The sequence below is a fragment of the Zootoca vivipara genome, chromosome 9 (assembly GCF_965207765.1).
Source record: "Zootoca vivipara chromosome 9, rZooViv2.hap1.1, whole genome shotgun sequence".
Taxonomy (NCBI): Eukaryota; Metazoa; Chordata; class Lepidosauria; order Squamata; family Lacertidae; genus Zootoca; species Zootoca vivipara.
The window spans coordinates 33,704,700-33,732,035 of NC_142592.1; the positions used below are offsets into that span (position 1 = coordinate 33,704,700).

The 27,336-nt window shown below is 39.7% G+C and overlaps 2 protein-coding genes across 8 annotated transcripts in view; one reads left to right on the forward strand and one right to left on the reverse strand.

Annotated features, from left to right (window-relative positions):
- Positions 1-2,702: 2,702 nt before the first annotated feature.
- On the reverse strand, positions 2,703-16,739 carry TSPAN19 (tetraspanin 19). 4 transcript variants are annotated; one of them, XM_088651766.1, is made up of 10 exons: positions 16,619-16,739; positions 15,732-15,932; positions 14,928-15,016; positions 14,761-14,833; positions 11,090-11,220; positions 8,762-8,836; positions 5,418-5,528; positions 4,780-4,923; positions 3,828-3,911; positions 2,703-3,051 (listed from the first exon to the last, which is right to left on the reverse strand). In XM_088651766.1, the coding sequence occupies exons 3-10, from the start codon at positions 15,003-15,005 to the stop codon at positions 2,980-2,982; spliced, it is 768 nt and encodes a 255-aa protein (XP_088507892.1). In that variant the 5' UTR covers positions 15,006-15,016; positions 15,732-15,932; positions 16,619-16,739; the 3' UTR covers positions 2,703-2,979. The 4 variants fall into 4 exon arrangements, with proteins under 4 accessions (XP_088507892.1, XP_088507894.1, XP_034984394.1 ...); XM_088651768.1 differs by lacking the exon at positions 3,828-3,911; XM_035128503.3 differs by lacking the exon at positions 15,732-15,932 and having other exon boundaries at positions 16,619-16,732.
- A 2,367-nt stretch (positions 16,740-19,106) lies between these two features.
- The window catches only part of LRRIQ1 (leucine rich repeats and IQ motif containing 1), a 101,066-nt gene continuing 92,836 nt past the window's right edge, over positions 19,107-27,336 (forward strand). For 2 of the 4 annotated variants that reach the window (XM_035127677.3, XM_088651769.1), the window contains exons 1-8: positions 19,107-19,143; positions 20,277-20,419; positions 20,813-20,924; positions 21,524-21,618; positions 23,717-23,837; positions 24,183-24,412; positions 25,061-25,135; positions 25,767-27,110. In XM_035127677.3, coding sequence (XP_034983568.3) covers positions 20,279-20,419; positions 20,813-20,924; positions 21,524-21,618; positions 23,717-23,837; positions 24,183-24,412; positions 25,061-25,135; positions 25,767-27,110 — 2,118 coding nt within the window. In that variant the 5' untranslated portion in view covers positions 19,107-19,143; positions 20,277-20,278. Of the gene's footprint in view, positions 19,144-20,276; positions 20,420-20,812; positions 20,925-21,523; positions 21,619-21,744; positions 21,885-23,716; positions 23,838-24,182; positions 24,413-25,060; positions 25,136-25,766; positions 27,111-27,336 lie in introns of those variants that run through there. The other 2 variants (XM_035127679.3, XM_088651770.1) reach the window with 2 other exon arrangements.

The window sequence follows — 27,336 nt, forward strand, 5'->3', positions numbered from 1 at the left end:
TATCAATTTAGCTCTGTAATATTAAAATCAGCTCCAAAATGCACTAAAAGGGGCACTGACAATTTCCTGTAAAAATTGTTATTTTCCTTTTAAAAAATGTTTATCATTATTCCTAAAACCCAGTCCCTTTGAATAATGTTATTTTATCCTGAGTAGGTGATGATCAAGACTGGCCTAAAATAGGTTTCTTTTCGAATCTGGTCTCCTAGTAAATATCATTTTTATGCTTTGCACCAGGCAACTAGAAAACAGTGTGGAATGAATAATAATAATAATAATAATAATAATAATAATAATAATATATTTATACTGTCTGGATAATAATATATTTATACCCAGCCATTCTGGGCGGTTTCCAACAGAATATTAAAATAATCTATTAAACATTAAAAGCTTCCCTAAATGAATGAAACAACAACAACAACAACAGACTCTCTTCACCCTTTTAGCAAACTCTACAGCAGGCTTGTCCAACTTCCAAGAGACTGCGATCTATTCCCACTAAACAACAACAACAACTGGCATAGCTGCCAAGTTATCCCTTTTTTAAAGGGATTTTCCCTTATGCTGAATAGGCTTCCTCGCAAGAAAAGGGAAAACTTGGCAGCTATGACAACTGTTGGTGACCTACCCACTGGATTGACCAAAGTTGTTCAGGGTTTTTTTTAGGGGGTGGGAGGGGTCACATGATCTACCATGATCTACCACAGGCACCCCGCGATCTACCAGTAGATCATGATCTACCTGTTGGCCATTCCTGCTCTACAGCATGGGGAAGATGAAAGTTGTATTGCAGCACCATTGGGAGGGCACCACGTTGCCTATGGCTGAGTTACAGGCCCCATACTATTCTCCAACAAATCAAAAAGAATGAATATGCAGTTAAGAGACCACTGTTTTTAACATTGGGAATTGCAATTATGTCTTTAAAACTGTAAAAGCATAACAGGTGAAATTTGGAAAGGGGAAAAAATCCAATTTCCTTCCATGTATATCAGCCTTGACAACCATTGTGAAGCATGGAGAATTGTGTCTATATGTCTTCAGGATCTCATCTGCATAGACTATAATATTATAAAGAAGGGCTGGAGCTCAGTGGCAGAGCATCTTCTTTACATGCAGAACGGTTCAATCCCTGGCATCTTCAGGTAGGGCTGGGAGATACCCCTGTCTGAAACCCTGGAAAGCCATTGCCAGTCAGTGTATAAGACAGTTTCCTCTGTTCTTATGGTCTTTTCCATTTAGCGGCAAGAAAGGGAAAGGGGCTAATCTCTTTGAGACTGCCTGCTTCATCAGCAAAGTCTCTCTTCCTTATCAACACAATTACTTTGGACACTTTGAGGCCAAGCTGGAGATGGATCACCCCATTGTGTTTCCAACTTTTGCAGAGGCAGAGGGCAGCAACTGGGACGAAAACATAAAGCTATTACTCTGAGCCATAACCTTAAAAGTGAAGTTGTGGATAATAATGGAAGATAAATACATGCTCTGTATGAAAATTGAAAGGCAAAATTCACATTGGGCGAACATTGTGTCAGTAGACCAAAAATGATGGGGGTGGGTCGGCTTCCTTAAGTAACCGATTCCTTAAAACAATTGGGTTGCTTTTGTGTTATTTTGAAGCAATTAGAATTGTTTCTCACGGTCAACTTTTTGAATTATGGTTTTTGATGGATAGCATCCCTCATTTTTAAGTGGCAATACTAGGATCCATCACAGGAGGGTGAGAACGAGGCATTGGCATGTAAACCTAGTGGTAAGGAATGTGGTAACATAGGTCAACAGAAATTTTCAAAAAAATATACCTTTCAGCTAGGCAGGGCTGCTGCAAAGCCTTGCTCTTATAGCTACCCAGAATGCTGTGGAGGAAATGGGGGAAAATTGTGAATTATCACTTAATTGGGCGAGTTTTCATCTACTGATGTGTGATGTTGTCTGATCACCTACACAGCTATGGAATGGATACTGCAAAGCTGATTAATTCGCTGGGAATTGCAATGCTACTTTCTGGCTTCTTGAATAGGCTTCTGCTTGCTAAGCTTCTCTACTCCAATGCTGCTATATCAACTGAGAAACTGACTTTGTCTGCTCTGCCTAGCAGTGTGTGCACCTTAGTGGAACTCTCTGGTCCAAGATCATTCTTGATGGGTTGGGAGTTAATGCTGATAGGCACTATAGGCAAGCAGTCTCCTGCAAATCCCATCACTACATTATTCCCAAGAGATGGGGAAAGACCCCAAAACACTTGAATGTATTATGGGGATGGGTTTTAACTTGGCGATGAGCATTTGAAGGCGCACTTGTGTCTGTTCAGAAAGCAGACACAGTGTTCTCAGTGTGGCTTAATTCCAGGTAAGGATGCCTAGGATTGTAGACTCAGCCTGAGAGCAGCCATTGCTGTACTTAATCTACTTATTGCCATGCAGTTCATTTTCCCGAAAACTGCAGTGCTTACAACACAGGCATGCTTTCAGATGAATGCATACCATGTCTGGCCACATGAGGAAGTTGGCATTCTGACTGGAGATGAACTAGGAGAGACCTACTTCATGTTCACAGGGATATACAAATATTTATTTACTTACTTACTTGCTTACTTACTTATTTTCTATACCGCCCTTCATCTGAGAATCACAAGGCAATTTACAATATAAAAACACAAAAATATGTAACATAGTAACAACAACAACAACAACACATAGTTTAAAAGGCTGTAGATTGTTTAATTAGTCAATAATTGCTACCTACTGCAGTTAGATGAATTAATTTTGTAAAACTAGAGAGAAAGAAATATTTGTTTTAAATGTGAGATGTGATGCAAACACAGATCCACCACAACATTACTTCACTTAACATGAAAGATCAATCATTTTACAATATTGTAATTAATGTGTGGACGCATGAAGCTGAAAACTGTATAGTAGAGTACAAGGCGCTTAGGGCTATATGCCAATGTGCAATGATGATGCAGGCCTTTTGCTAATTCCTGGGCAAAACCATATTCTTCCTCATTGTTCTGAAGAGCCAGGCTGCTGCTATGAACTGAAGAACCTAAAAAGGTAGCAAAAATTGGAGAAAATGCCCATGGTGTTATTAATAGTTGTTATCCACTCTGTAACAGCAGGTCCCAGGGCAGGTTACAACAATTGAAAAGTCAGAATTAAGAACACATGAAAGAGATTACATTCACAGGAATAGGGTGGGTCCTGAAAACATACATCTCAGGTGTCAAAGGCCAGGTTAAAGAGGTTTGTATTCAGCATTTGCCAAAAGCTATATAGTGAAGAAGCCAAATGTACCTCTGTGGAGAGTGAATTCCACAACTCCGGGGCTGCCACAGAGAATGCCCAAGGCTGAGGGTGGTGGAACTACCAAGAGAGGCCCCTCTCTAGGGAAGGAGGTATGTAGGGAAGGAGGCCATCTCTCAGATATTTGGGGCCTAAGTCATTTAAGACTTTAAATATTAGCATGAGCACTTTGATTTGGACCCAGAAACAAACTGGCAGTTAATGCAGCTGTTGCGTTTTGGACCAGCTGAAGTTTCTGGGTCATCTTTAAGCCCTATGTTGAGAACAAACCAATGAAGGTTTCTTCACCCTCAGCTTGTTTTAGACTCAGTAAGGAGTCCCAACTCTCTGTAATATGTACCTGTTTCATATACATGACTGGAATTTTTGTCCACATGTGGTGTAATATAATTTTGCACCCACATGTGAAAAATGAAATAAAATAGCCACCATCTATTGTGAAGGTAATGTGTGACACACACCTTACTTAAGTGTCCTGTAAAAAACAAGTCACCGTCATTTAACAAAAAACACCCTTACTTCTACTGTTAACAGTCCAGTATTGATTGAAAGTAATAGCCATGTATTTTCTTCATACCACGTCTTAATATCTTCTTCGCAACCCTGAGGGGAGAAGTGATATTTAAATGAAATTATAGCCGTAGCTCCGAAGTCAAACACCTTGTGAGTCGAACATTTTGGTTCCTGAACACCGCAAACCTGGAAGTGAGTGTTCCGTTTTGCAAATGTTCTTTGAAATCCGAACGTAGGATGCAGCTTCCAATTGGCTACAGGAGCTTCCTGCAACCAATTGGAAGCCGCGCCTTGGTTTCCGAACATTTTGGAAGTTGAAAGGACTTCCGGAATGGATTCCATTTGACTCCTGAGGTATGACTGTAACTCTTTATTTCTCAAGTTACACTCAATTATTATCTTTTACCTAGGGCTCAACAAATTTTTTTTTTGGGGGGGGGAGGCCAAAGAGCAAATGTTTTCTGTCACTTACTAGAGGAATGGAGAATGCTCATGTATAGGGAGAGAATGTGCGTGTCCTGCTTGTGGACTTCTCATAGTCATCTTTTAGGCTGTCATAGGAAACAGGATGCTGGCTAGAATTAGGTAATCTGCTTTTTATTCTTGCTTAACAGTTTTCAAATATGAGCCTTCCCAGATACAGAGCATGGGTGGGAAATCTCCAGCCTGTGGGCCTAATTAGGTTCACCAGGGGTCCCAATGTAGCCAGGGGTCCCAATTTGACCTGCCCTACACTTGACATCATAAGACATCAGCTGTGGGCATGTACAGCTGCAGCTGTAAAGGAACAATCAATATCCTTTCAGGAGATTCCAAGTACAGCCAGCCCCTGCTGCAGGCACTGTTTGCTTTCATCAGAATCAGCAGCTAGCATTCCAAGCACACTGAGATACATAAGAAATATTTCAAATTCTACTGGGAGTACAGAAACATGCCTTGCAATACATTGTACGCTTACCCTAGTATATGTTGCATTTTTCAGTGCATCACAAAACCACTTCTTCATGTTAGATGTTGTGCAAGAACATGGTACCTGATTTGCATGTTCTTTATTCTTATTCCATTTCCAGTCTGTGGAATTGTATCGCCCACAACAGTGGAGCTGCAGAAGGAGAAAAGTCCTCAGTGTTATGAGTAATATAAAGGTAAGTCATGCCAAGCTGCATGATAAAGTAATAAAGTAAAAGCAACAATGAAGCCCTGTTGTTAAAACAGGAGTTTCTCCTTACTTCTCCAAGTGATGAGAAAATCAAAGCACTGCTATAGGGTTTAATAGGAGAGGAGAGGAAGAAACAGAAAAAGGTCGTGCATGCACCCGAAACTTTGCAGGTCCTGTGTAATCTACCGGTATGTCTTTTAAATTTTTACAAACAGCTTATTGGAAGAAAGCAGGTTCCTATAAGGAGGCAGCATAATGGCTAATCTAACTTTAGATTCCCAAAGAATTTCACTGCAGTAATGCTTCAGATTTCAGCTAAAAATTCCATTTGGTAACATATGCTAAATGACCTTTGAAAGGAAGCACTGCAGGATTTAGGCATTTCATCTGATACAGAAAACAATGTGCTTGTTTGGTCTTCTACCACTACGACTTACCATACGCTGAATATCATTCAAAATATTCCACTGATGTTCCTTTGCAGATAGATCTTTATTGCCATAGTTAGAAATAAGCTCATCCATCTGAACTCTCCACAAGTCATTGGCCTGTTTACAAATAGTGTTAATAATTCCATTAGTGTGTCATCATTTTTCTTCACTTTTAAGAAAACTGAAGTCCATCTGCTATGGTCAATCAGTGGCATTCGAAAACATTTAAAGTGGGGTCCATTGTTCATTACATACAGTTAAAAAGAACCTGGGATGGAGCTAGGCTGCCATTGATTTCAATGTTTCTAGCTCCTTAGAAGTATACATGCATACTAAGGCTGAGCAAGCAGCACTTTCAATGCAGTCCTCTTGATATCCTTTGCTCTCGACAAAAGGTGCTCACACACTGAATACTGAGGAGTGGAAGGGATTTAAAAAAACATCCTTCTTCCATAAGGAGTTCACCTGCTGTTTAGAGAATGAGTGCAAAAATGTGCATCTGAACAGGACTCCATTTTCCCCTCACTTACAGAGGAACAGTGTTGCATGGGAATATAGATCCATAATACCTATACCCCAAAGTGGGAGTGCCACTGTGATCCATCTGCTTGGTTTCTTTGGCATGAGCTTCAGGCTGCAACACTTTCTGACTCACCTAAGCTAGGTTGGAAGTCAGTTTGCAGCCTCTCCAAGGAAAGTTCACCACGTGGAAGTTCCTCAAGCGACAACACTGAGCTTACAAGATGCATGGGCTCCTGCTGATGGAAAGCCAACTGTGCACAGCTCTCAGCACACAGAAGGAATATGTTTGTCACATGCCTGAACCACAAAAAAAAATTCAGGTGGTTTTCCGTTGTGGTCAAAGAGCTGAAGCCTGCGCAGTGATGCCAGTGCTCATGACTGGCTCATCAGAGACAGGAAGCAAATATACACAGAGCTCAAGCAGCCACCACTTGCCCTCATGATGGTATGAATCAATGAATATCTAGACAAAGAAGTTTTTGTATGCAGACAGACTTTCAGTTCTACTCATGCTCACTGTATTCAAGGAAAATGAAAATAGACACATATCGAAGAGCGCAGCCATGCATGCAGCTGTTCTAGAATGAGAGTTCCAGAGCTTTCACTTTTTGGAAAACTCCCCCTCTGCTTTCATCTTGTTGTCTAATGTCTGTATATTTTTCACATCCCCTTTTTCTCCTCTAGTCTGCTTCCCCCAAAGGAAGGCTGTGTCTAGGCTGCTGACACCCTTCCTGCCAGCAAGGAGACTACCGAAAAGAAGAAAGCAAAAAAGGGTGGGGGTTAAAATAAAGCGACCCAGTCTCAAAGTAGCCACCAGGCAGGGGAAACAGAATCAACAAAGTGCATGTGACTTGCACGTTGAAAGGCCAAAATTTGAGGGCTGTTAAAATACCTATTTTAAAATAGAAACAGATGACACAGTTTTCTGTAAGCCAGAGTTTGTGTATATACCCTGTGTGCATATACCATAAGAGAAGGGCTAAGCTATTGCACATGTCAGTCTTTATATCTTAACAACAAGCATTCACAAGTGATAGGTACAATCCAGCTAGAGCAGGCATCCCCAAACTGCGGCCCTCCAGATGTTTTGGCCTACAACTCCCATGATCCCTAGCTAACAGGACCAGTGGTCAGGCATGATGGGAATTGTAGTCCAAAACATCTGGAGGGATGAAGTTTGGGGATGCCTGAGCTAGAGCCAAGCCCCTTTTGGGTTACTGTCCCATTAAAGAGGTTTGCTCATGTCGTCAGCCTTCTCTGTGTGTACCTTTGACATCAAATGCTTCTGCTTGCTTAAGATTATTGTGCAAGGAGTTCCACCCCTAAAGGCCCACTGTCAGGTAGAAGCCAGGCAAATATCATGTGGTATCCTTAATTAGTATCTCTCCAGCTGAATGTAAAGCTTAGGCTGGCATATATGAGACAAAGTGATCCCTCAAGGAAGCTGGTCCTAAGCTATTCAGGGTATTATTTTCTTACAGCAAGACCTTGATTTTGACTCGGTAGTATATACTAGGAAGCCAGAGAAGAGGTGCAATACATTGCTGATGAGAAGCCCCATCAGCAGCTGGTCTCTTGCATTCTGTATGAGTTGTTATTCTGGGTCACTGTATAATTTGTTGTCAAACATCTGTCTTGAGATACAATGGAGTGTGCCTCCAGGGGTGAAGTCAAACTGTTGTTGTGTTAGCAGTACTGAAGTGGCCTTCCCAGGGCACAAGCCTGGGCAGTGTTATGGAGGTCCTGGGCTGCCCAGATGAGAAGACCTTCTTCTCCATCTCTCTGATGTGGCCCAAAGGAAAGCAGAGCAATATGTTTGGCACCAACTTGGCTGCAGGAGTTGCCAGAAGGAGGCATGCAAGGAGCCATGCAACCGGCTTAGGGACTCCACTTCGGATTTGTGTAGGGTTTACTCCTTAGCCTTTTCTTCTCCTGAAGATATCCCACAAGGCCGTGGAGATTTAGGATTGGAATTTTCCTTCTCTTAGATGGGCTACCTTCCTAGGTTGGTGAGCCCCATCTGCATACCCTCCAACATTTCTCTAATGAAAATAGGGACGTTCCATTCCATAATGATAATTTTTACTTTTTATGCCCCACACATCTTGCCCCAGTCTCTCTGCGCAGCTTCCAATGTATATAAAAACAGAATAAAACATTAAACATTAAAAAAATTCCCGGTACAGGATTGCCTTCACATGGCTCGGGGGTCGGTTAGCTCCACACCCTGCAATATTTCTCCAATGAGAACAGGGACGTCCTAAGGAATAGCGGGGCATTCCAGGATCAAATTGGAAACTCAGACAGTTTCTCTAAATCAGGGACGTCCCTGGAAAATGGGACAGTTGGAAGGTCTGCATCTGCCCCTCACTTCCCTCTACAGCACACGCAGAAACCACCTTCTTGACCATTGCACCCACTCTTAGTTGCATCCATTCAATCTTCTAGAGCCTGTCTTTGAGTGCAGGTAAAGGTAAAGGGACCCCTGACCATTAGGTCCAGTTGTGACTGATTCTGGGGTTGCGGTGCTCATCTCGCATTATTGGCCGAGGGAGCCAGTGTACAGCTTTGCCAAAATACAGTGGTATCTTGACATCCGAATGACTCGACTTCCGAAGGTTTCGACTTATGAAGTCGGCAAACTCGGAAGTCTTTTCGCTGCGCGCGCGGTCAACACATGCGCAGAATCGCAAAATCGCGCTTTGCGCATGCGCAAAACGGACACTTCAACAACCAAAGGATTCGACTTATGAAGAGCGCCGTGGAACGGATCACCTTCGTAAGTCGTGGTACCACTGTATACCTTTGGTTAAATAATGGATACATACCATTTCCTTTCCTGTATACAGGACCCCAAGTATTGCCATTTGGATAACAAGGACAAGGACAAGAAGACCCATGTACTGAAAATAAAAATAAACATATTACTAGGAAAGCTGCACAAAATGGCATTAATAAGGTCTGTGTGATTAATATGGAGAGGAATTTCAGTTACTAGAAATGTTGGTACCTGCAAGAATAATTTATGTGTATTATAGGAATGAGTCATCGTTGTAAAACATACCAGCTTTGTAGCTGAGCACCAGCTGCTGGGTGATGAATTGCACTATCATGTTAGGAATGTAGAAAGAACATAGGAAGCTGCCTTATAGTGAGTCAACTCCTTGGTCCATCTAGCTCAGAATTATCTACATCGGCTGGTAGTGCAACATGGAGATGCTGGGAAATGAACCTGAAACTTTCCACATGCTCTACCACTTAGCTATAGCATTTCAATTGGAAATTCAAATTTCAAGATACCATATCCTGTGTACATGCTGAGGGATGCATTTTGCCTTTCCCCAAGCATGTATATATTTATAATGCAATGCAATGCAATGCGTTCATTTGTCAATGAGTGTGTTCTGAACCAAAATCTTAGAAAGAGAATCTTATTCTTGACTGAGTAAATGTTGTGCAGTGAAAAGCAAAGCAGTATTATGAGCATCTCCCTAAGATGCCCTGGCACCTTGGTACATACATTCGTTTCTTTACAGAGATTTTGTAAAGTGTTAAAAATATTTCTACAAAGAAACAATCTTCCCTTCCAGCTAGAAATCTGGGCAGAGCCTTTGTTTTCTAACCAAGCTGTTTAAAGGTCTTCCACTGAACACCCTATTGGACACACATAGTTCCTTGTGTTTTTGTTAGACATGTTGTTGTTTTCTAGGGTCCAAGGCATGACCAGATAGATTGGAACAATAAGTTGCTCTTTTGCTAAATGATCATAATGCAACAATCGTACAGTCATTACTCATTTATTGCACAGGTTCCAGGTGGGTTTTTTCTCACATCTGCTTCAGAGAAATCACATTTCTCTAATGCTCAAATGACAATATTGTGTAGAAAATGTAATCGAGTGAGGAAGTCATTGTGGTTTAGAATGCTGTCACCTAGTTGCATGAATATAATGGACACCCACTGAATAGATCCCATTAAATCACAGGTGACAAGCAATATAACTTTATCGTTACCTTTAAGGGCTACACAGCAGAGACAGATTTAGGGGAGTGTTTTAGCAGTTCAGCTGCATTGGTTGCTGAGCCTCAGGTGTGCCAGGGGATGTCTCAGCTATTATTTAGAATGTAGAGTACGAGAAGCAGGGCAATAATTTTGGCATTGCACAGGGTGCCACTGAAATTTGAGACCCCAAGGTTTGCCACTGTACATAGCCTGGGACCTTATCCCTTACCAACACGTCAACACATTTGCTGCAATACTCTTCAAACACCCTCCTCTGGGTGACCCCGCCCACTTAGTTAAGGAAAGAACCAAGCGTAAGGGCCTTCTCTGTGGTGGCACCCCATTTTGGAAACGCTCTTCCTTAGAAGGCTCATCGGGCTTCTATGTTTCTCTCTTTTTTAATGCCAAATACACTTTTATCATTCCTAGGTTTAAAATATTTATTTAATTATTTGATTAGGATTCTGAATCACTTCTGATTACACACACACACACATCATCCTAATAAACAGGGGGGGAATCATATATACAAAAGATTAACAACAGTTTCATAATGTAAAAATGATTTTAAATCCAAGATAGACTGGAATCAAAAGCTCCACTTAACAGACTTGATGAGATATTTGAAGAGATTTTAGTACTGATCTTAGCATCTCACTTCCCTCCTAACATGTTCAGAATTTACCTAGTGAAGAAGGGACTTGCATTGTTGATGAATATCTGACCAGTTCCAAGACAAAGTGGAAAAAGACTGAACAATTTTACTGCCCCCTGTAGTGAGACTTCTGACTTTGCCTTGAGACTTCAGTGGGAGCTATTGCCAAAATGAAATTGGCAAGCAGTATCTCTAGACTTTGCTCTGAGTCTAATCAGTTTTTCTCCTTTTCTGTACAGTACTCCTCTGCAGGCTAAGCACTCAACCTCTCTGTGCTGGAACACTTGAAATACAGTATTCTATTAAGGATATATCCCTGTGTACCTGTAGTACAAGCAGTAAGATCCCATCAATTATTGTGCATTTTGCACCACTCATTCTGCTTTGGGATGCAGAACTATCTCAAAGGTTAAACCACTTCGAGGATTGTTGTGGGGAAAGCGAAGTGTGTATTGTAAGCAACAACTTTGTGCTAAGGATTTTCACAAGTTATACTTACCACAGCTACTAAACACCTGTTTCCTCGAATGCTTCCTAAGTATCCCAAGAGTCCAATAAAAACAATGATGGATCCAATGGCAAGTAGCATATGAGAAACAGAATCTGCCACTGAATGTCCTCCTGTGGATACTAAAAATAATTTTAAAATGTATTTTATACTTTTAATTTCTTAATATGTGACACTTAACATAAGATGTCTGGAGCCATACATGAATATGTGAAATTGCTTACATGAGACTCTGAAACAAGGCAAATTGCTTACATAGACTGACCCGTGCAAGAACATCCTTTCCTGATATTAGGTTATCCATTCTGGAAATATCTATCCTAGTTTGCTGTCTTGGAGAAAATAAATCTTACCTTCATGAATTCCTGGATTATTATTTTTTTACAGGCCTACATGTTTACTAATAGTAGTCACACTACTGAAACCCTAAACCTACCTGGAGGCAATTCTTGTCTAGGTAAAGGTAAAGGTAAAGGGACCCCTGACCATTAGGTCCAGTCATGACCAACTCTGGGGTTGCAGTGCTCATCTCGCGTTATTGGCCGAGGGAGCCGGCGTATAGCTTCCAGGTCATGTGGCCAGCATGACAAAGCCGCTTCTGGCAAACCAGAGCAGCACACAGAAATGCTGTTTACCTTCCCGCTGTAGTGGTACCTATTTATCTACTTGCACTTTCACGTGCTTTCAAACTGCTAGGTTGGCGGGAGCTGGGACCGAGCACCGGGAGCTCACCCCATCGTGGGGATTCGAACCGCCAACCTTCTGATCGGCAAGCCCTAGGCTCAGTGGTTTAACCCACAGCGCCACCTGCATCTTGTATAGATGAGGGCAAACAAGCTGAAGTTAACTCCAGGCAAGATAATGCTGTGAGTTGGGAGATTCCAGCTCAAGAAGGATTACCGCTATTTCTAGATAGTGCCCCCCCCCCAATAAAATTCAATATCTGCAGCTTGGAAATGCTCTTGCATTGGTGCTGGTTGGGGAAGCCCAGGTAGCATTAATACTAGGTTTGTGTTTTTCCAGCTTTGGTTGGTATACCAACTGCAGCCACAGTGTTTCATTCTCTAGTTGCATTGAGAGTAGCACTTTATGTAGGACTGCCTTTAAAGGTGGTCCAAACTCCAACTAGTTCAAAATTCAGCTGCCTAAACCCTGAGAGGTAACTATTTCTCTGTGGAGCTGTCAAACTCCACCCTGCTATTAGTTACATGATCACTTATCCTAAGATGAAAGAGAAGTAAATCAAGACTATGTCATCTTGCCAGGCTTCGGAACTGAACTCTCAGTGACCCAATTCATTCTTTGAAGCTGGGAAAAGCAAAACAAAAAAAGCACCAAGGTTGGACAATTCAATGGTAGTTATCCTATGATGATAGCATAAATGTACCCTATACTGTGCAGCAGAGCAGTGTGTCAGCAGCCAGTTCATATGATAAAAGTGTATTTGAAGTCGTGACTCATTGCTACATCAAAACCATCATTTTAAAAGGGTTTGAAAACATCAATAAAGTAAGCAAAACTGTGGTGTCTAAAACAAGCCTAAACTGAATCTATTAAGAACAGAGTTAATAGAGACAGATAGCAAGAATTTGTCCAGAATGTATAATTTATTGTTAGAATGGCATCTGAAAGATGAGCAAACAAAATCGGTTATGATTGATTGGGCCAAGAATTTGGGTCACAATGTAATGATGTCGGACTGGGAAAAATTGCGGAAGAAGGGTATGAAATTTACGGCATGCACGGCGCTGAAAGAGAATTTAATGAAAATGATGTATAGATGGTATTTGACTCCGGTAAAATTAGCGAAAATGTATCACAAAGGTGATAATAAATGCTGGAAATGTAAAGAAGAAGCTGGTTCATTCTATCATATGTGATGGACATGCCCCAAGATAAAAGGCTTCTGGGAAATGATTTATAATGAAATGAAAAAGATATATAAAAATACGTTTTTGAAAAAACCAGAGGCCTTTTTACTTGGAATAGTAGGGGAAGAAATCCCAAAAAAAGATGTCAATCTGTTTATGTATGCCACCACAGCTGCGAGGATTTTAATTGCAAAATATTGGAAAAAAGAGGAATTGCCCTCTTTACAGGAATGGCAAATGAAAATGCTGGACTTTATGGAACTGGCAGAGCTGACAGGAAGACTCCGAGATCAAGCAGGGGAAAGAGTGGAGGAAGACTGGAGAAAGTTTAAAATATATATAGGGAACTACTTTTGAAAGTTGAAAATCTGAATATCTAGGGAAATACAGAAGTTAAGGCAATAGGGAGATAAGAGGAGTTTATAAGGTTGAAAAATTGATATGCAAATATAAAGACGAGATTAAGAGGAACTAAGGTGATTATAGTATGAAGGAAGTAAAAGAGATGAAATAGAAACTGCTACAGTGATATTCAAAATGAAAATCAGATAGTGGGGAGTTGGGGAAGCCAAAAAGACAATGATTTAAAAAGTTGATTAAAGATGATATGTTTATGTTTCTGTTTGTATTGATGTTTTTTTTGTTGTAATGATGTTCTTTGTATTTTTGGTATTTTTTGTATTTTTTGTTTGTTATAAAATGTTTAATAAAAAATATTTTTTTAAAAAAAATAAACTGAATCTATGAAGATTGAGCCACGATAGGGAATCCGTTAGAGGGCAACCATGATACTTACTGGAAAAAGCTGATTGCAAATTGTGTAATCGCAATTATATAATTTTGTAAAAAACAATGTTATATTCCATCTTGCTATAAGGCAAAGTGCAATAAACCACCAGTAGTTGCAATTAACTTACAATATCACACCATCACTCTAAATTAAAAGCCAGGTGTAAAAGAGTGAAGTGCATTTTAGAAGTTATGAATTGTGGTGGAATACACACACACACACACACACACACACAAATGAATGTGCCATCTGGGCATCTATTGCGTGGGGAATGTGCCATTCCAGTCCACTTGAGTTTGATATCTCTGCCCTACCCCGTGTATATTAGCTATAATATAACTAGCTATCAAAGAGCCAAAATTTGTCTTTGGCAGAACTCTCTACCATCAGCCCATTACTACTATTTATTATAGCCCGTATAACTGTGTTCTAGATAATACTGGCCCTGCAGTAAGGGTCAGTGTACACGCTATTGCTGCTTTGTGTGGGGCACCATAAATAACACTCTTCTCAATGGCCGCAGTAACACTGAGAAAATTATCTGGTACTTGTGATGAGTTGAGCCAAATAGCTTGCAATATGAAGTGATATAAAACAGCCTCCACACAGTGGCTGTAACATGTGTACCAGTTTGAATGATGGTTTATTTTCCTTTTCAGAATGACTGAATTGATTTCTACCTAAACGCTGGAAAAGCAAGCCATTCACAATGTTGGATGGTTGGTATATTGAAGCCAATAGGGCTAAGTTAGTTCTAAATCCAAGTATTACAGCTTTACAATTCTCTAGTTCAAGCTATCTGCTTTCTTTCAAGTTTGTATAATGAAAGGCATCATAACATGACAACAAGACTGATATTTTGATTCCTGGCTTTGTACAGTAAATGTTCTAAGGCGATGCTGCCATCTTGTGGGAAGTGAACATTTTAATGGTTAAATGGTTAAACACTTTCATTTAAAGGTTAGACTTAGAGAAAGTTATGGGCAGGCGCTTATACTCACACAAAAGTCTGAAAAACCTGTTTCTGTCTAGCGACATCCAAAGGCCAAAAGTCACAAGCAGAAGACCTAACACCTGAAAGCAATACATAATGGCTGTTTGTATCTGAATTATGCTACAGAACTTATAATGTTTAATTCCTGTCTAACGGTACACGAAAACTTCTTACCAAGAAAATTCCATTGAGGATGTTTAAGAAGTATTTTAGTATGAAGAGTTTTTCACTTCTTCTCATTTTGCTCTTCATTTAAATGGCACCTGGAAACAATGGTTGCACATGGTGATATTTATATAAATAGCTACAAACTGAAATGCATATTTCACATTAGTTTTAAATGGATATTGCCAGTAAAATGTATCCATGTTTTCTAAAACAGAAAATATTTAAGGACATTCCGTCTTCTGCTGTCCACTTTTCTGTCTTTCTTACTGACAGGTCAAGCAGAATTAACAGCTGCACATTTCCCCGGTCTCTCTCCCGACACAGGCCATCATACAGGGTGATCAAAGCAGTTTCTGTGCCAAAACAGGACCTAAACCTCAACTGAAATGAATCTAGGCACAGACAGAGGTGTAGGAAGGTTGGGTGGTACCCGGTGTGGAAAATTTCTTGTCACCCCCCTCCCCACATTGATATTTTTTTTGCCTGCAAAAATGGTTTTACGTTATTTCATATTTTCTTTCAAAGGAATGTGGATTCTGGGCCTCTGATAACAAGTAGATACAGATACTTAAATCTACAGGATGGATTGTGTTTTGGCTTCTGTTATATTATTTTTATTTATTGTTTATTTATTTAATGAAATTTATTTTTAAAACCTGCAAAGTGGTTTACCAAAACAAGAAACAAAAAAACAAAAAACAAAAAAACACCACAGCAGCAAGAAATTAACAATCCTACTTTAAAACATACAAAAGCTAAAATATTAAGATTAAAGTTACTTCAACTTCCTAAGTATCTAGGTATGCTTGCCTAAAGAAGAATACTTTTAGCAGGTGCCCGAAAAGAGTCTAGGAAAGGCACATGCTTTGTTGCAATAGGCAGGGAGTTCCAAAGTGCAGGTGTTGTCACAGTAAACAATGCAGTGCAGATATTATGTGGAACCTCTAGTAGTGCTTGAAACTACTGAAGGGGAGGTTTTATTTATTGTGATTTCACCATGCTCTGTATTATCTGAAAAGGAAAACATTTATTTAGAAAACAGGACTGCACAGCAACCATCTAGTCTCATCATGATCAATGGGGCTTATTCCTGGGCCGATGGTACGTAAGATGGGCTGCAAAACTTTGCACCCCTTTCATCCAACAAGAAAGCATGTTCTAGGAGCAAATCAGTTCCAGGATTAAGTCTTTGTGTAAGCTCTTGCAACATTATATAGAGTGGGAAGAGAGGAGCAACTGGGTGTAACAATATATTTGGAATAGCAGATTCTTCCAGTGAGGATCTTAATGACTTTATTTATTTAATGTTACATGCTGTTGGATTGCAAGTGGTTTGCAAAATATAAAATAAACATCAAAATATATTTTAAAAATCCCAACAACAGTTAAAGACAGGTATTGAAAATATTGAAAAGATTAAAATTCAACAGTAAAATTCAAATGGATAAAGCACACGCAACTTCTGCATGTCTGGATAGGATTGGCTTAACAAAAATGTTTTAAGCATGTGCCCCAAAATCAAACTGGGTAGATGCATGAATAATTGTGGATTTTGAGAATTGTATCCTTTTGTATGACACCCAGAGAGTTTGTTCTATAAGACATTTGACAGATATTATTAATAAATAAAACAAATAAGAAACTTCTGGCGCCACTTATCTCATAATACACACAGCACAATATTATTTTCCTCTCACCTCTAAGGAAGCAAACCCACAATATAGTTCTTCGCAGATACTCCAATTTTAATGTTAATTCCAAATCCCACTGTTTAGATTTGCCGCACAGTATGGTGTGTTGATAAGGATTTACTTCCTTGTTACTGAGGTTACTATTTACATGTCTTTGTAAATGACATTGAGGTTGTTTGACACTCACATTACACTTAATTTGCTTTCAAGAATCATTCTCTCTCTTTCTCTCCCTTCTACAATTAAAAAAACAACAACCTTAGAGATGAGTTAAGGTACTTACAAATCCAATGATGTGCCCAAACCATGGAAATGGTAAATTCAGTCACTTGGGCTTAATTTCTACCTCTCGTAAATATATAGAATCCAGATTCTCCCATAGCGCACTCACTTACAACTTACCTTGCATATGAATCCCAACCTCAAAAAACAAACAAAAAAACCCACACTTGTGAGACTCCTATATAGGGGGAAAGTTAAGAAAACAATGTTTATTGGATTCAGTTCAGAAAATCCAATAGTTCTCATATACATAACTTCACACATAATCTCCAAGGCCTCTTAAGAGAGCTTTTTAAAATAATAATAATAATAATAATAATAATAATAATAATAATAATGTTTTATTATTGTACTCTCTGTAAATGTTATCCTTGTCTCTGGAATGTTTTGAAATGGTTACTTTGCTGAAATATAATTTAGGGGAAAAACTTATTAACCCATGGGTGATATTACCTAAGAAATACAGTCATACCTCGGTTTAAGTACACTTCAGGTTGAGTACTTTCGATTTAAGTACTCCACGGACCCGTCTGGAACGGATTAATCCCCTTTCCATTACTTTCAATGGGAAAGTTCGCTTCAGGTTAAATATAGACTTCCAGAACCAATTAAGTACTTAACCTGAGGTACCACTGTATCATGAAACAAGAGCATTCAGTAATGACACACTAGAATAACCTAAGGAAGGGAACAAGAAGGCCTGCCACTTTTTGCCATTTGAACTCTTGGCCATGAAAATCACATAAAACCTCAAAATAAATTATTGCAATTATACCTCTGTGTGAGTGATATTGCTTTGTAAGTGACAAAGCCTTCAGTGCCATTTTAGTTTCTTAATGAGGGCAGATGATTTTGCTCTCACATAGCCTATAAGGAGAATTTCTGAAGTGAGGAGACTTGGATACGCCATGATTTAACACTCTTCCCCAGCATGCCCCCAGAGGTATCCCATGTCTAGAAACAGAGCTTTTAGCTAAAATTAGAGAAGTGCTTAGCATCATGATGTTTACAAGCCTACTGAAATGTAGAATCATAGAATTGTAGAGTTGGAAGGGACCCAAAGGGTCGTGCAGGAATCCAATTCAGGAATCACAGCTACATTCTTCTGTTTAGTTGGAATCTCCTTTATTGTTATTTGAAGCCATTGGTTCAGGTCCTACTCTCCAGAGCAGAAGAAAACAAGCTTGCTCAACCTTCCATGTTAGATATTTAAAGATATCTATTATAGCCCCTCTCCATCTCCTCATATCCAGGCTAAACATACCTAACACCCTCAACCGGCTTGGTTTCCAGACCCTTGAGCATGGGTAGGCAAACTAAGGCCCGGGGGCCGGATCAGGCCCAATCACCTTCTAAATCCGGCCCACAGATGGTCCGGGAATTAGCGTGTTTTTACATGAGTAGAATGTGTGCTTTTATTTCAAATGCATCTCTGGGTTATTTGTGGGGCATAGGAATTCATTCATCCCCCCCCCAAAAAAAAATATAGTCCGGCCCCCCACAAGGTCTGAGGGCCAGTGGACCAGCCCCCTGCTGAAAAAGTTTACTGACCCCTGCCCTTGAGCATCTTGGTCGCCATCCTCTGCCCACCTCCAACTTTTCTGATTCGGTTTGGGGCTTTCCCTGAGGTGTGTGTGACTGAGTCACTTGTAAAGTATTCATTGTATGCCCTTCGAAAGGGTTTTGTTTTCAGACTTTGTGGGAAAGTTTTTTTATTTTGTTTTGTTTTGCTGTTAGAATCTGTAGAAATTGATTGCTTTTTCAGGACTTGTGCTTCATTGTTACCTTTTTGTACCACTTCTATGGCTTCAGGCTGCAAATCTTTTACAGATTTGTTAAAACAAATAAATAGGTTTCATAGCCCTGTATTGCACCACTGTTGCATGTTTGGAGGGAGGAGGTTCCTAAAGGACCAACGAGGCTGCCTAGCACTTTTATTTTTCCCAGGAGCTGTGTCACTAAGAAAAACAAGGCAAAGCGATGAAGAAAGATATCCCTAGCTACAGGGCAGCGTCTCGCCTTTCCACGCATCCTAAGTGCAGCCGGCTCCTCTGCATCCCCGTGCCCTCCTCCGAGAGTGGACAAAAACCCCTTGTTTCCTCCTGGGGCTCCGATTCCAGGTGAATTAATTTCGAACTTTCTCGGCTTCCGTAGCGAGGACGTCCTCCTGCGCTCCGTTCGCGGTTGCCATGGCTACACTTCCTGTAACATTGAGGTTAGCCGCTCTAAGCTCTCGGGTTCTGAAGCAGGTCAGTGCTCAGCGTCGGCGGGATGCGGGAGGGCTGAAACGGTCTTCGGCGCCGAGAGCAGGGACGGATCCCCTCTCCTGACAAGACAGCCAGGGAGGAACCCGTTTCGATCGCTCAGATTGAGCGGGGCGGCCGCTGAGCAAGGGCGATGCCTATAACTACAACTCCCAGCGTGCAACGGGGCGCTGCTCGCTCAATGCTTAATGCTTTGCTTACCCCAATGCACTCTGGGACGTGTAGTCGAAGTGCTCTGAGGGCTTAGCGGGCACGTGTCGCTTGTTAGCTTGAGGCTCTGGCTGCTGTCTATTTCTGTCTTTTTAACGACTTAAATTGCTTCTTTTTGGAGCCAAGACCTGCCAAGTGTCACTCCGTTGCATTAATGCACAGCCAGTGTGCCTCAAACTTGGATATATCCTGAGATTTGTGTGTATTGGGTAGATTTATTATTTGACGGTGTTCTGTGGTTTTATTTTAATTTAATTTTTTTAAAAAAATTCTCTGCAAAATGCCACGTACTTCATTAGGGCTATGTAGAGAAACAACTAATAATCGCCATTAACTGTAAATTGGCCCTGGTAAAAGATTAAGGGCAGTTTTAGAGGTGACACTAAAGTGGGTTTTGTTTTTTGTTTTTTTAAAAACCTCCCTTTTAATATGTGTGTGTGTGTGTGTGTATGTATATGTATATGTATATGTAACAACAATCCCTCAGCGTATATAAATAAATAAAATCAGGCACATTGTATCCCCATTTCTATTGCTCTTGCAAAGTGTTGCTTTTGAAAAGTGGTTGGCCAACAGAAATACATTGGCTACAATTGTTATCAAGCCACAATGGTCTTTATGCATGGGACAAGGAGATGAATCGGTGAGGAGGCAGCACAGTTAATGACAGTGGCAACAACTAGACAAAGGTAGGCAGTGTCTCCACAACCTAAACCTCAGCAGCTGCCTACCTGGCCCTTTCCTCATACTGTCAAGATCACTAGTTATACCCCCACCTTTACTTGAGATGGATGGCATGCCATATTATTTTAGAATGGTCTTAAACAACAAAATGTTAACCGTAGAACTAACAGTTCAGCAGCACATGCATTTCTTTTCTTTTTGCCTTTTCTATGTAACAATAAAAGGAATGGAGGACGATGATGTTGATCGACAAATTGAAGAAGAAATAGAACTTGAATTAAGCAAAATCAGTTTTTCATCCTCTGAAGTAGATGATCCTGATCTTGATCCTGATTTATCAGCAGAGGCTTCAAGTGACAGCGAACCAGTAAGTACTCCACAGGACTTGGTGGCATATGGTGATCTTTCTGCATACTTGACAAACTTAGCGTATACAAAACAAAATTTTAAAAAATTCCTTCCAGTAGCACCTTAGAGACCAACTAAGTGTCATTGGTATGAGCTTTTGTGTGCATGCACAAAACTGTTTCAGATACACTGAAATAGAAGTCACCAGACCCTTATATATAGTGAGAGTTTGGGGAGGGGTATTACTCAGAAGGGTGGTGGGAATGGGTGATTGGCTGATAGGTGTGGTAAACCTGTTGACGACTTGTATTCCAATAGTTCTACCTTACGTAGTTCCATCTAGGGTTGTAACTTAGCTGCAAACAACCCTGATATGAAAATAATGTAGAATTTAATTTAAAATGTATATTAGCTTTCAGATGACCTACCAGAATCAGTTATCCATTATTTGAATTTTGTGAAGAGGAGCAGCCACGATGCAGAAAAGTTCATTTTGCAAGATTGGGAAAACGATGAAATATCAAGTAAGTAAGTGAGTTAGTCAGTTTGTTGTGCTACTGGTCAAGGAGGATGCTTATGTTTTACAAGAGAAATTAAAGCACTCAAACATTTTTAGAATTATTTGTAACTGAAAAGTAAGTTAGCAGTATTCAAAATATTTAAATAGACAAATATTAATACTCACTTTGGGTAGCAGTGGCTGTTAATCACTGTTATGGAGATTTGTTTTGTAAATTTTAACAGGAAAATACCTGGAAGTGCAAATTTAGGAGATTGATAGAAACCCTTGTTTAACATTGGCCCTGCCCTGCCACAAATTATGCTTTGATGATTAAGATATCCTAAGTATAGTTTGTATAAAACACTTACCTATTCCTTTCATTGGAATTTTAATGAGTCTTTTAAAGGTAGAATAAGCAAACCTAAACTTGTATGGAACTTATTTTTAGCATCGGATATATAATGATCCAACCTAAAAAATCCCCTGCTCATTTGGAAAGAAGTACTATCTTATCTATATATAATATATGTGCTAGTAGGATGTCTCACTGAAATGAGTTATTTGAAGCTTTGAACAGTAACTTCTTCTGCAGCATCTAAATTATAGTTTCTTTATTTGCAGGTAATATATACAAGGTAGTTCCTAATAATGCTTCAGAGTACTTGGCTGAGTTGGCTTCTGAATATAATGAAGATCCAGAAGAATTAAAGAAAAGGGTATTCTCTCTCTATATATATTTACTAGGGCTACTGCCACTGCTCATTCCACTTGCCAAACATGCCTACAGTCTGTGATATGTTGTGGGATCAGTGGTGTGTTGTTGTCTTGACTTCCATTTATGCAACCAGATGATGTGGACAAGATGTCCCTTCACCGTGGGAGTCAGCAACTTCTGGACCATGTGAAAGAGCTCCACTGGCCAGCTGCTACGGTGTGCAATGCAGGCTGCAAAATGTGCCTTAGTCACCAGCACAGCCTCAGGGTAGGCACAGTTATGTGCACTAACTAATCTTCATCAGGCTTTCTGCATAGCCTCTAGCTCAGGGGTTGGCAAAGTTTTTGTGGCTTGGGCTGGTTCACAGTCCTGCAGACACCGTGGTGGGCCAGAGTACACATGCACACGCATTCACGCACGTGCAAACACTATTTCCAGTGCTCCTTCCAGTGCGGAGGAGGTGTGCACAGCTTCCCATTGGCTGCAAGAGCTTCCGGTTTAGCGCAGTACATGGGAGCCGACTGAGAGGGCAGCGGGTCCCCGAGTGGGTGACGGGGGTCCATGGGCCGGTTAAACAACCCCCATTGGCCGCTTGTGGCCCATGGGGCTTAGGTTGCCGACCCCTGCTCTAGCTCCTCAGAATATCAAGGATCTACTGCACAGTGCTGGAGAGGATGCTCAGAAGCAATTGTGTCAACCTCAAGCCACCAAACTGGCTTCTGTACTGGGTACAAAAAATGGATGCCAGCCCTCTCACTCACCTGCATGAATTTCCTGTTCAGCTATGGCTAACATGCTTATATACATGTTATTTAATAATAATCTGGTTATTATGTATGATAGGTATGGGGAACCTTTGACCCTCTAGGTCAGGCATCCCCAAACTCGGCCCTCCAGATGTTTTGGTACTACAACTCCCATCATCCCTAGCTAACAGGGCCAGTGGTCAGGTATGATGGGAACTGTAGTCCCAAAACATCTGTAGGGCTGAGTTTGGGGATGCCTGCTCTACGTGTTGCTGAACTACAGCTCCCACCAGTCCCAACAAGCATGGATGGCCAAGGGTCAGGAGACTTGTAGGCCAGCAACATCTGAGGGCCAAAGGTTCCCCACACCTGATTTGAGAAAACCTTAGTATTTACCATTCTCTTTTTTAAAAAAAAAATCCAGTTCAAATATGAGGAAATTTTTTAATAGGGTTTTTTTTAAAAATCCACCCTCTCTCTCTCTCTCTCTCTGTGTGTGTGTGTGTGTGTGTGTGTGTGTGTTCTTTTTCTCCCCCCCCCCTTGCACTAATACGTAGTTCAAATATATGTTTCCAGAAAAAACTGTTCCTAGTGACATTCTTTTTAGAAACAGGCAGGTTATGACAAAAATAAAATTTCATATGTAGAAAAAAATTCAGGATCTGATTAGATTTTGACAGTAGAGAACAATAACAATAACAATATAGCAGAAAATGTGACTTGTAGAGATAAGCTTACATTGATTGTCATAACAGAAATAATTTGATAAGTTTGGTGGTTGCTCTAAACTTCCTTTAAAATTATATTTTGAATATATCTCTGTTAAAATACAAACTGCAATACAAATACAAACCTATTGCTGGGTAGGAAGCTTGTCTCATATTTTGCTTGTGGCAATATGCATGTTGAAGTAGACTTCTATGCAGACATCCCTAATTCAATAAGAAGTCTTAAATGCAAGCTAGTGCTGTATTGCATTCACATTTTCTTTCACCAATCTAGCTGTGGTTGTAAACACAAACCCCCATTCGAAAATCGGTGATATTTCTGATTAGCAGCTTAGGAAGGAAAGTAAAGGAATTTAATTCAGTTCTCCTCCTCATTAAAAAACTGAATAGTAAGATTGCTACTCTTACAACAAGACTCTGCACACACCAAGTTGGATTCTGGCCAATACAAGTGCTCCTAAGCTTTTCATCCATAACAAATAACATCTGTTCATTACCTATATTTCTCCTACTATATCTCCTGCAATTTTAAACGATGGCTAGCATAGAACATAGCTGCTTCTATGTATAGTTTGATAGTTCCAAGCTCAACTACACTATCATGAAAATATTTGTTGCTATTTAGGTATTGTCTGAAATAGAAGATGAAGAACAACAGATGAATGTGACTTCTGATAATACAATAGAGGCCAATGATAATGGAGACATTGCTTCCAGTGAAATTGCTGATAGATGTTCTTTGGCAGGTAAACAATCTTGTAAGATAGTGACTCACAGAAAATCACTCATCTTCATGACTTAGCCCAGGTCTCTGAGATCAATATTGTTTAGCCAGAGACTTCAATTATTTTCCATACCTATGGTATTTTCTACACCTGGATGATATGAGCTATATTGTTGGTGATGTTGAAGATGAAGCAGCAACCTCTAGTGCAGAATGTTAAAATAGATTATCACAGGCAGAAAAAAAATTGTGCACCTTGTATTTATGGTATAGTGCAAATTCTTAAAACCACTAGGAGCTGGCAGCACAGTTCAGGGGGGGGGGATAGTATCAGTGATTTCAAGTTCTCATGCCTGTGTTCTTCTAGATGATGGTGGCACAGACCTTAGCTTTACTTTCCAAGAAGTTGAAGAAAGATGCAAGCGAGAATATGAGCTCTGGGAAGAAAAGCAAAATGAACTAGAAAATGAAAGAATAAAACAGTTGACAATTATGAAGTGCATGGAAAAAACGCAAAATGAGGAGGAGGAGAAAAGGAGGCAACTACGGCAGGAGGAACTGGAAGCTGAAAGAATGAAGTTAGAAATGTTCCATGCGGTAATATCTTAATGTAGATAATGGGCATATTTAAGACCTGTGGGTCGTATCTTTTATTTATATCTTGTTTTTAGACTGAAACTAATTTGAATGCATTAAAAAATAAACATCAGAAAAAATAAAATATAAAACATACATTAATGAAATACATTAAATTTAATACATTAAATCATGCAAATATTGCACAATAATTTAAACATAAATGTGCCATGTGTAGCTAACCTAGATACAGCTTAAATAAAAGAACTGATACTTCATAATATGCTAGTCATTGATAAGTTCTGACAAGCTTTTCACTGACATGATATATCTTATAATTCAGATGTTACAGGAAAAGAATTATATTGTAGCAATCAGCTCCTTTAGGGTACAAAGAGGACCTAATTTCTTTTTGGTGCTACACATATTATCTAAGAGTGTGTTCAGAAACGTTGCTTTATTGTTTATTATACCAGCAATCAAAGGACCTGTATGATTTTCTAGACGAACAGAATTTAGTAAATGTTTCAGCTTTTGTCATTTGGTTTTTATAATTTTCCAGCCTTTTCTGTTACTTTTTTACATGCACCTTCTCTGTCAGACATTCTTATATCTAACATTAATAAATGACATTGAAGTGCTAACATTGATGATCTATATTATGTACAGCAACAACAGGCAGTGATGGAAAAGGAGCTGATGAAAGAGGAGAAGTCTTGGGAAGAACAAATGAGACGGCACGAGGTAATTTACATACAAGAATGTTGACATTCTTATATAGGATTGTTCTATTGTAGCTTATGTATAGGAAAATAATCCTCAGCCCACATGTCATGCCCAAACCATCATAGGGTAGACTTATTGTAATTAATGCATCTAAGATAATCATGTCTATTAACTTTAATAAGTCTACCTGTACTTTGATTTTTGGCCTCATGACCATGGGTGCCTGGGGCCGTCGGTGCCATGCAGCGTGAATGCCCTGGCATTGAAATTTAAAGGTGCCTGGCCCGTTCATGGGGAATTTTGTGGGTGCTTGGGCACCCAGGAACCCAGGGAGTTGGCACCTATGATACTAGCATTGAAAACCACCCCAAGTTTATTCTTTCAGGATAGCAACATTCTTTTCCTACACCTGCTAGGATAATTACAAATAGTTCATTTTATATTATTATGAATATAACAGAAATACACTGAACAATAAATGGAAAACAGTTCAATATATATGTTACAAATAGATTGGCATCACCTCCCTCTGACCTGCCTGTTTTAATATGCAACCTATTTAATATACAACCATTAATATCAGCTTCTATTTTATATGATTTGTACATCACAATTTTGGTAAAAAGCTTACTTTTTTGTTTGTGCTTAGGAGTTGATTCATAACTTACAGATACAAATAGAAGAAGAAAAGAAGGCATTTGAAGAACAACAAGCTATGGAAAGACAACACTTGGCAGAACTGCAGAATATGGCTGCTGTAAAAATCCAAGCTACCTTTAGAGCCTTCTTGGTGTACAAAAAATATTCCCCTGTCTTGAAAGAAAGGAAAAAAGAACTAGAAAAGCAAAGAGAATTGCAAGAAGCGATGGAAAGGGAAAGGAAAGAAAAGGAGGAAAGATGGATGAAAAGGGCCCTAGAGAAGAAGGAACAAGAGGAGAAAGAAAGAAAGAGAAGGGAAGAAAAAAAGAGGCAAGAACTTGAGGAAAAGATGAAGAGGCATGAAGAATATGAAAAGAAGAAAGAAATTTTGAGATTTCAGCGAGAACAACTAATATTGGAAGAACTGAAAAGGACAGAAAAAGACCAGCTAGAATTTGTGATAGAAAAGAAAATGGAGTCTGAAAATGTGGATAAAGAAAAACTGCTGGCTAAAAACAGAAAAATAGTTAAAGAAGTCAAAGGAGATGATGAAACTGAAAAATCAGAAAGGCAAATGAAGCTGGACAATATTGATAATGTTACAAAAATAACAAAGAAATTAAAAGCAAAAGAAGAGGTAGAAGAACGAAAGGAAGAAGAAACTCTCACAATAAAAAGGGGAATGGGGCCCCCAAATACAGAGAAGGCTTTAGAAATAGCAAATAAGGAGGAAGAAATCAAAAAGGTAAAAAAACAGGAGGAAGCTAAATATGGAAGAATGAAATTAATTGAGGAAAAGCAACAGAAAAATGAAACACAGGAAAAATGGTATGAGAAAGAGAAACAAGATGAAATACATGAAATGATGCATGTAGGGAATGATGACAGAGACCGTTTTTTGACAACTGTGGAATTTCAGGGAAATGGTAATACAAATGTTGTCAATAATGAAACTATTACAATAGTTAATCAGGAAAACAGCAGGCATAGCAGTTGTATCAGCATGGATGTTCAGCTAGATTCTGGAGGCACTGGACAGACAGATGGATCTTATGCATCTGAAAATATTAAAACAGAGCTTGCTTTAAAAGAAATTCATGAAGAAGTCACTAGTCGGGCCAGACATGAGAATCCAGTCAATTCTTTTGAGCAACCGCTCGTGCTTTCAGATTCTATTGAAAAGAAGAGGTTAGCGTGGATGAAAGGATGTAAATCCTGGTCTAGAATTTATAGGGAACATCAGGGGAAGAAAATAGTTGAAAGAAGCAGGCCACGGAAATGCTCCTCTGGTCTGTTGCCTCCTCTGAGTGCTGCCATGATAATGCAGGCTGGCCCTTGGAATTCTCTGCAACAGGTGAGTAAAAGTTGCAAGTTCAAAACTGTCATACAAGTATCTTGTGAATCCTTTTAGTGCTTATGTATTGCGAGCTATTCGAAGGTTCTTAGTGCTGACATAACATTCCCTTCAGAGGAAGTAAGAAGTGGAATCATAAAGTTTGCCAAAAATGCTTGAATAATTTACTGACTTTTATAGAAACTCTTTCCCACATTCCTTGTTCACTGTGTGCTCTAGTTCTGTT

Bases quoted from the DNA above. Each gene is read 5' to 3' on its own strand.
- TSPAN19 (XM_088651766.1), bottom strand. From the start codon at position 15,005: ATGAAGAGCAAAATGAGAAGAAGTGAAAAACTCTTCATACTAAAATAC. The intron at 14,834-14,927 runs GTAAGAAGTTTT...TATTGCTTTCAG, and splicing joins TCCTCAATGGAATTTTCTTG to GTGTTAGGTCTTCTGCTTGT. The intron at 3,052-3,827 runs GTAAGGGTGTTT...CTACCTTTTTAG, and splicing joins CTGGACTGTTAACAGTAGAA to GTTCTTCAGTTCATAGCAGC.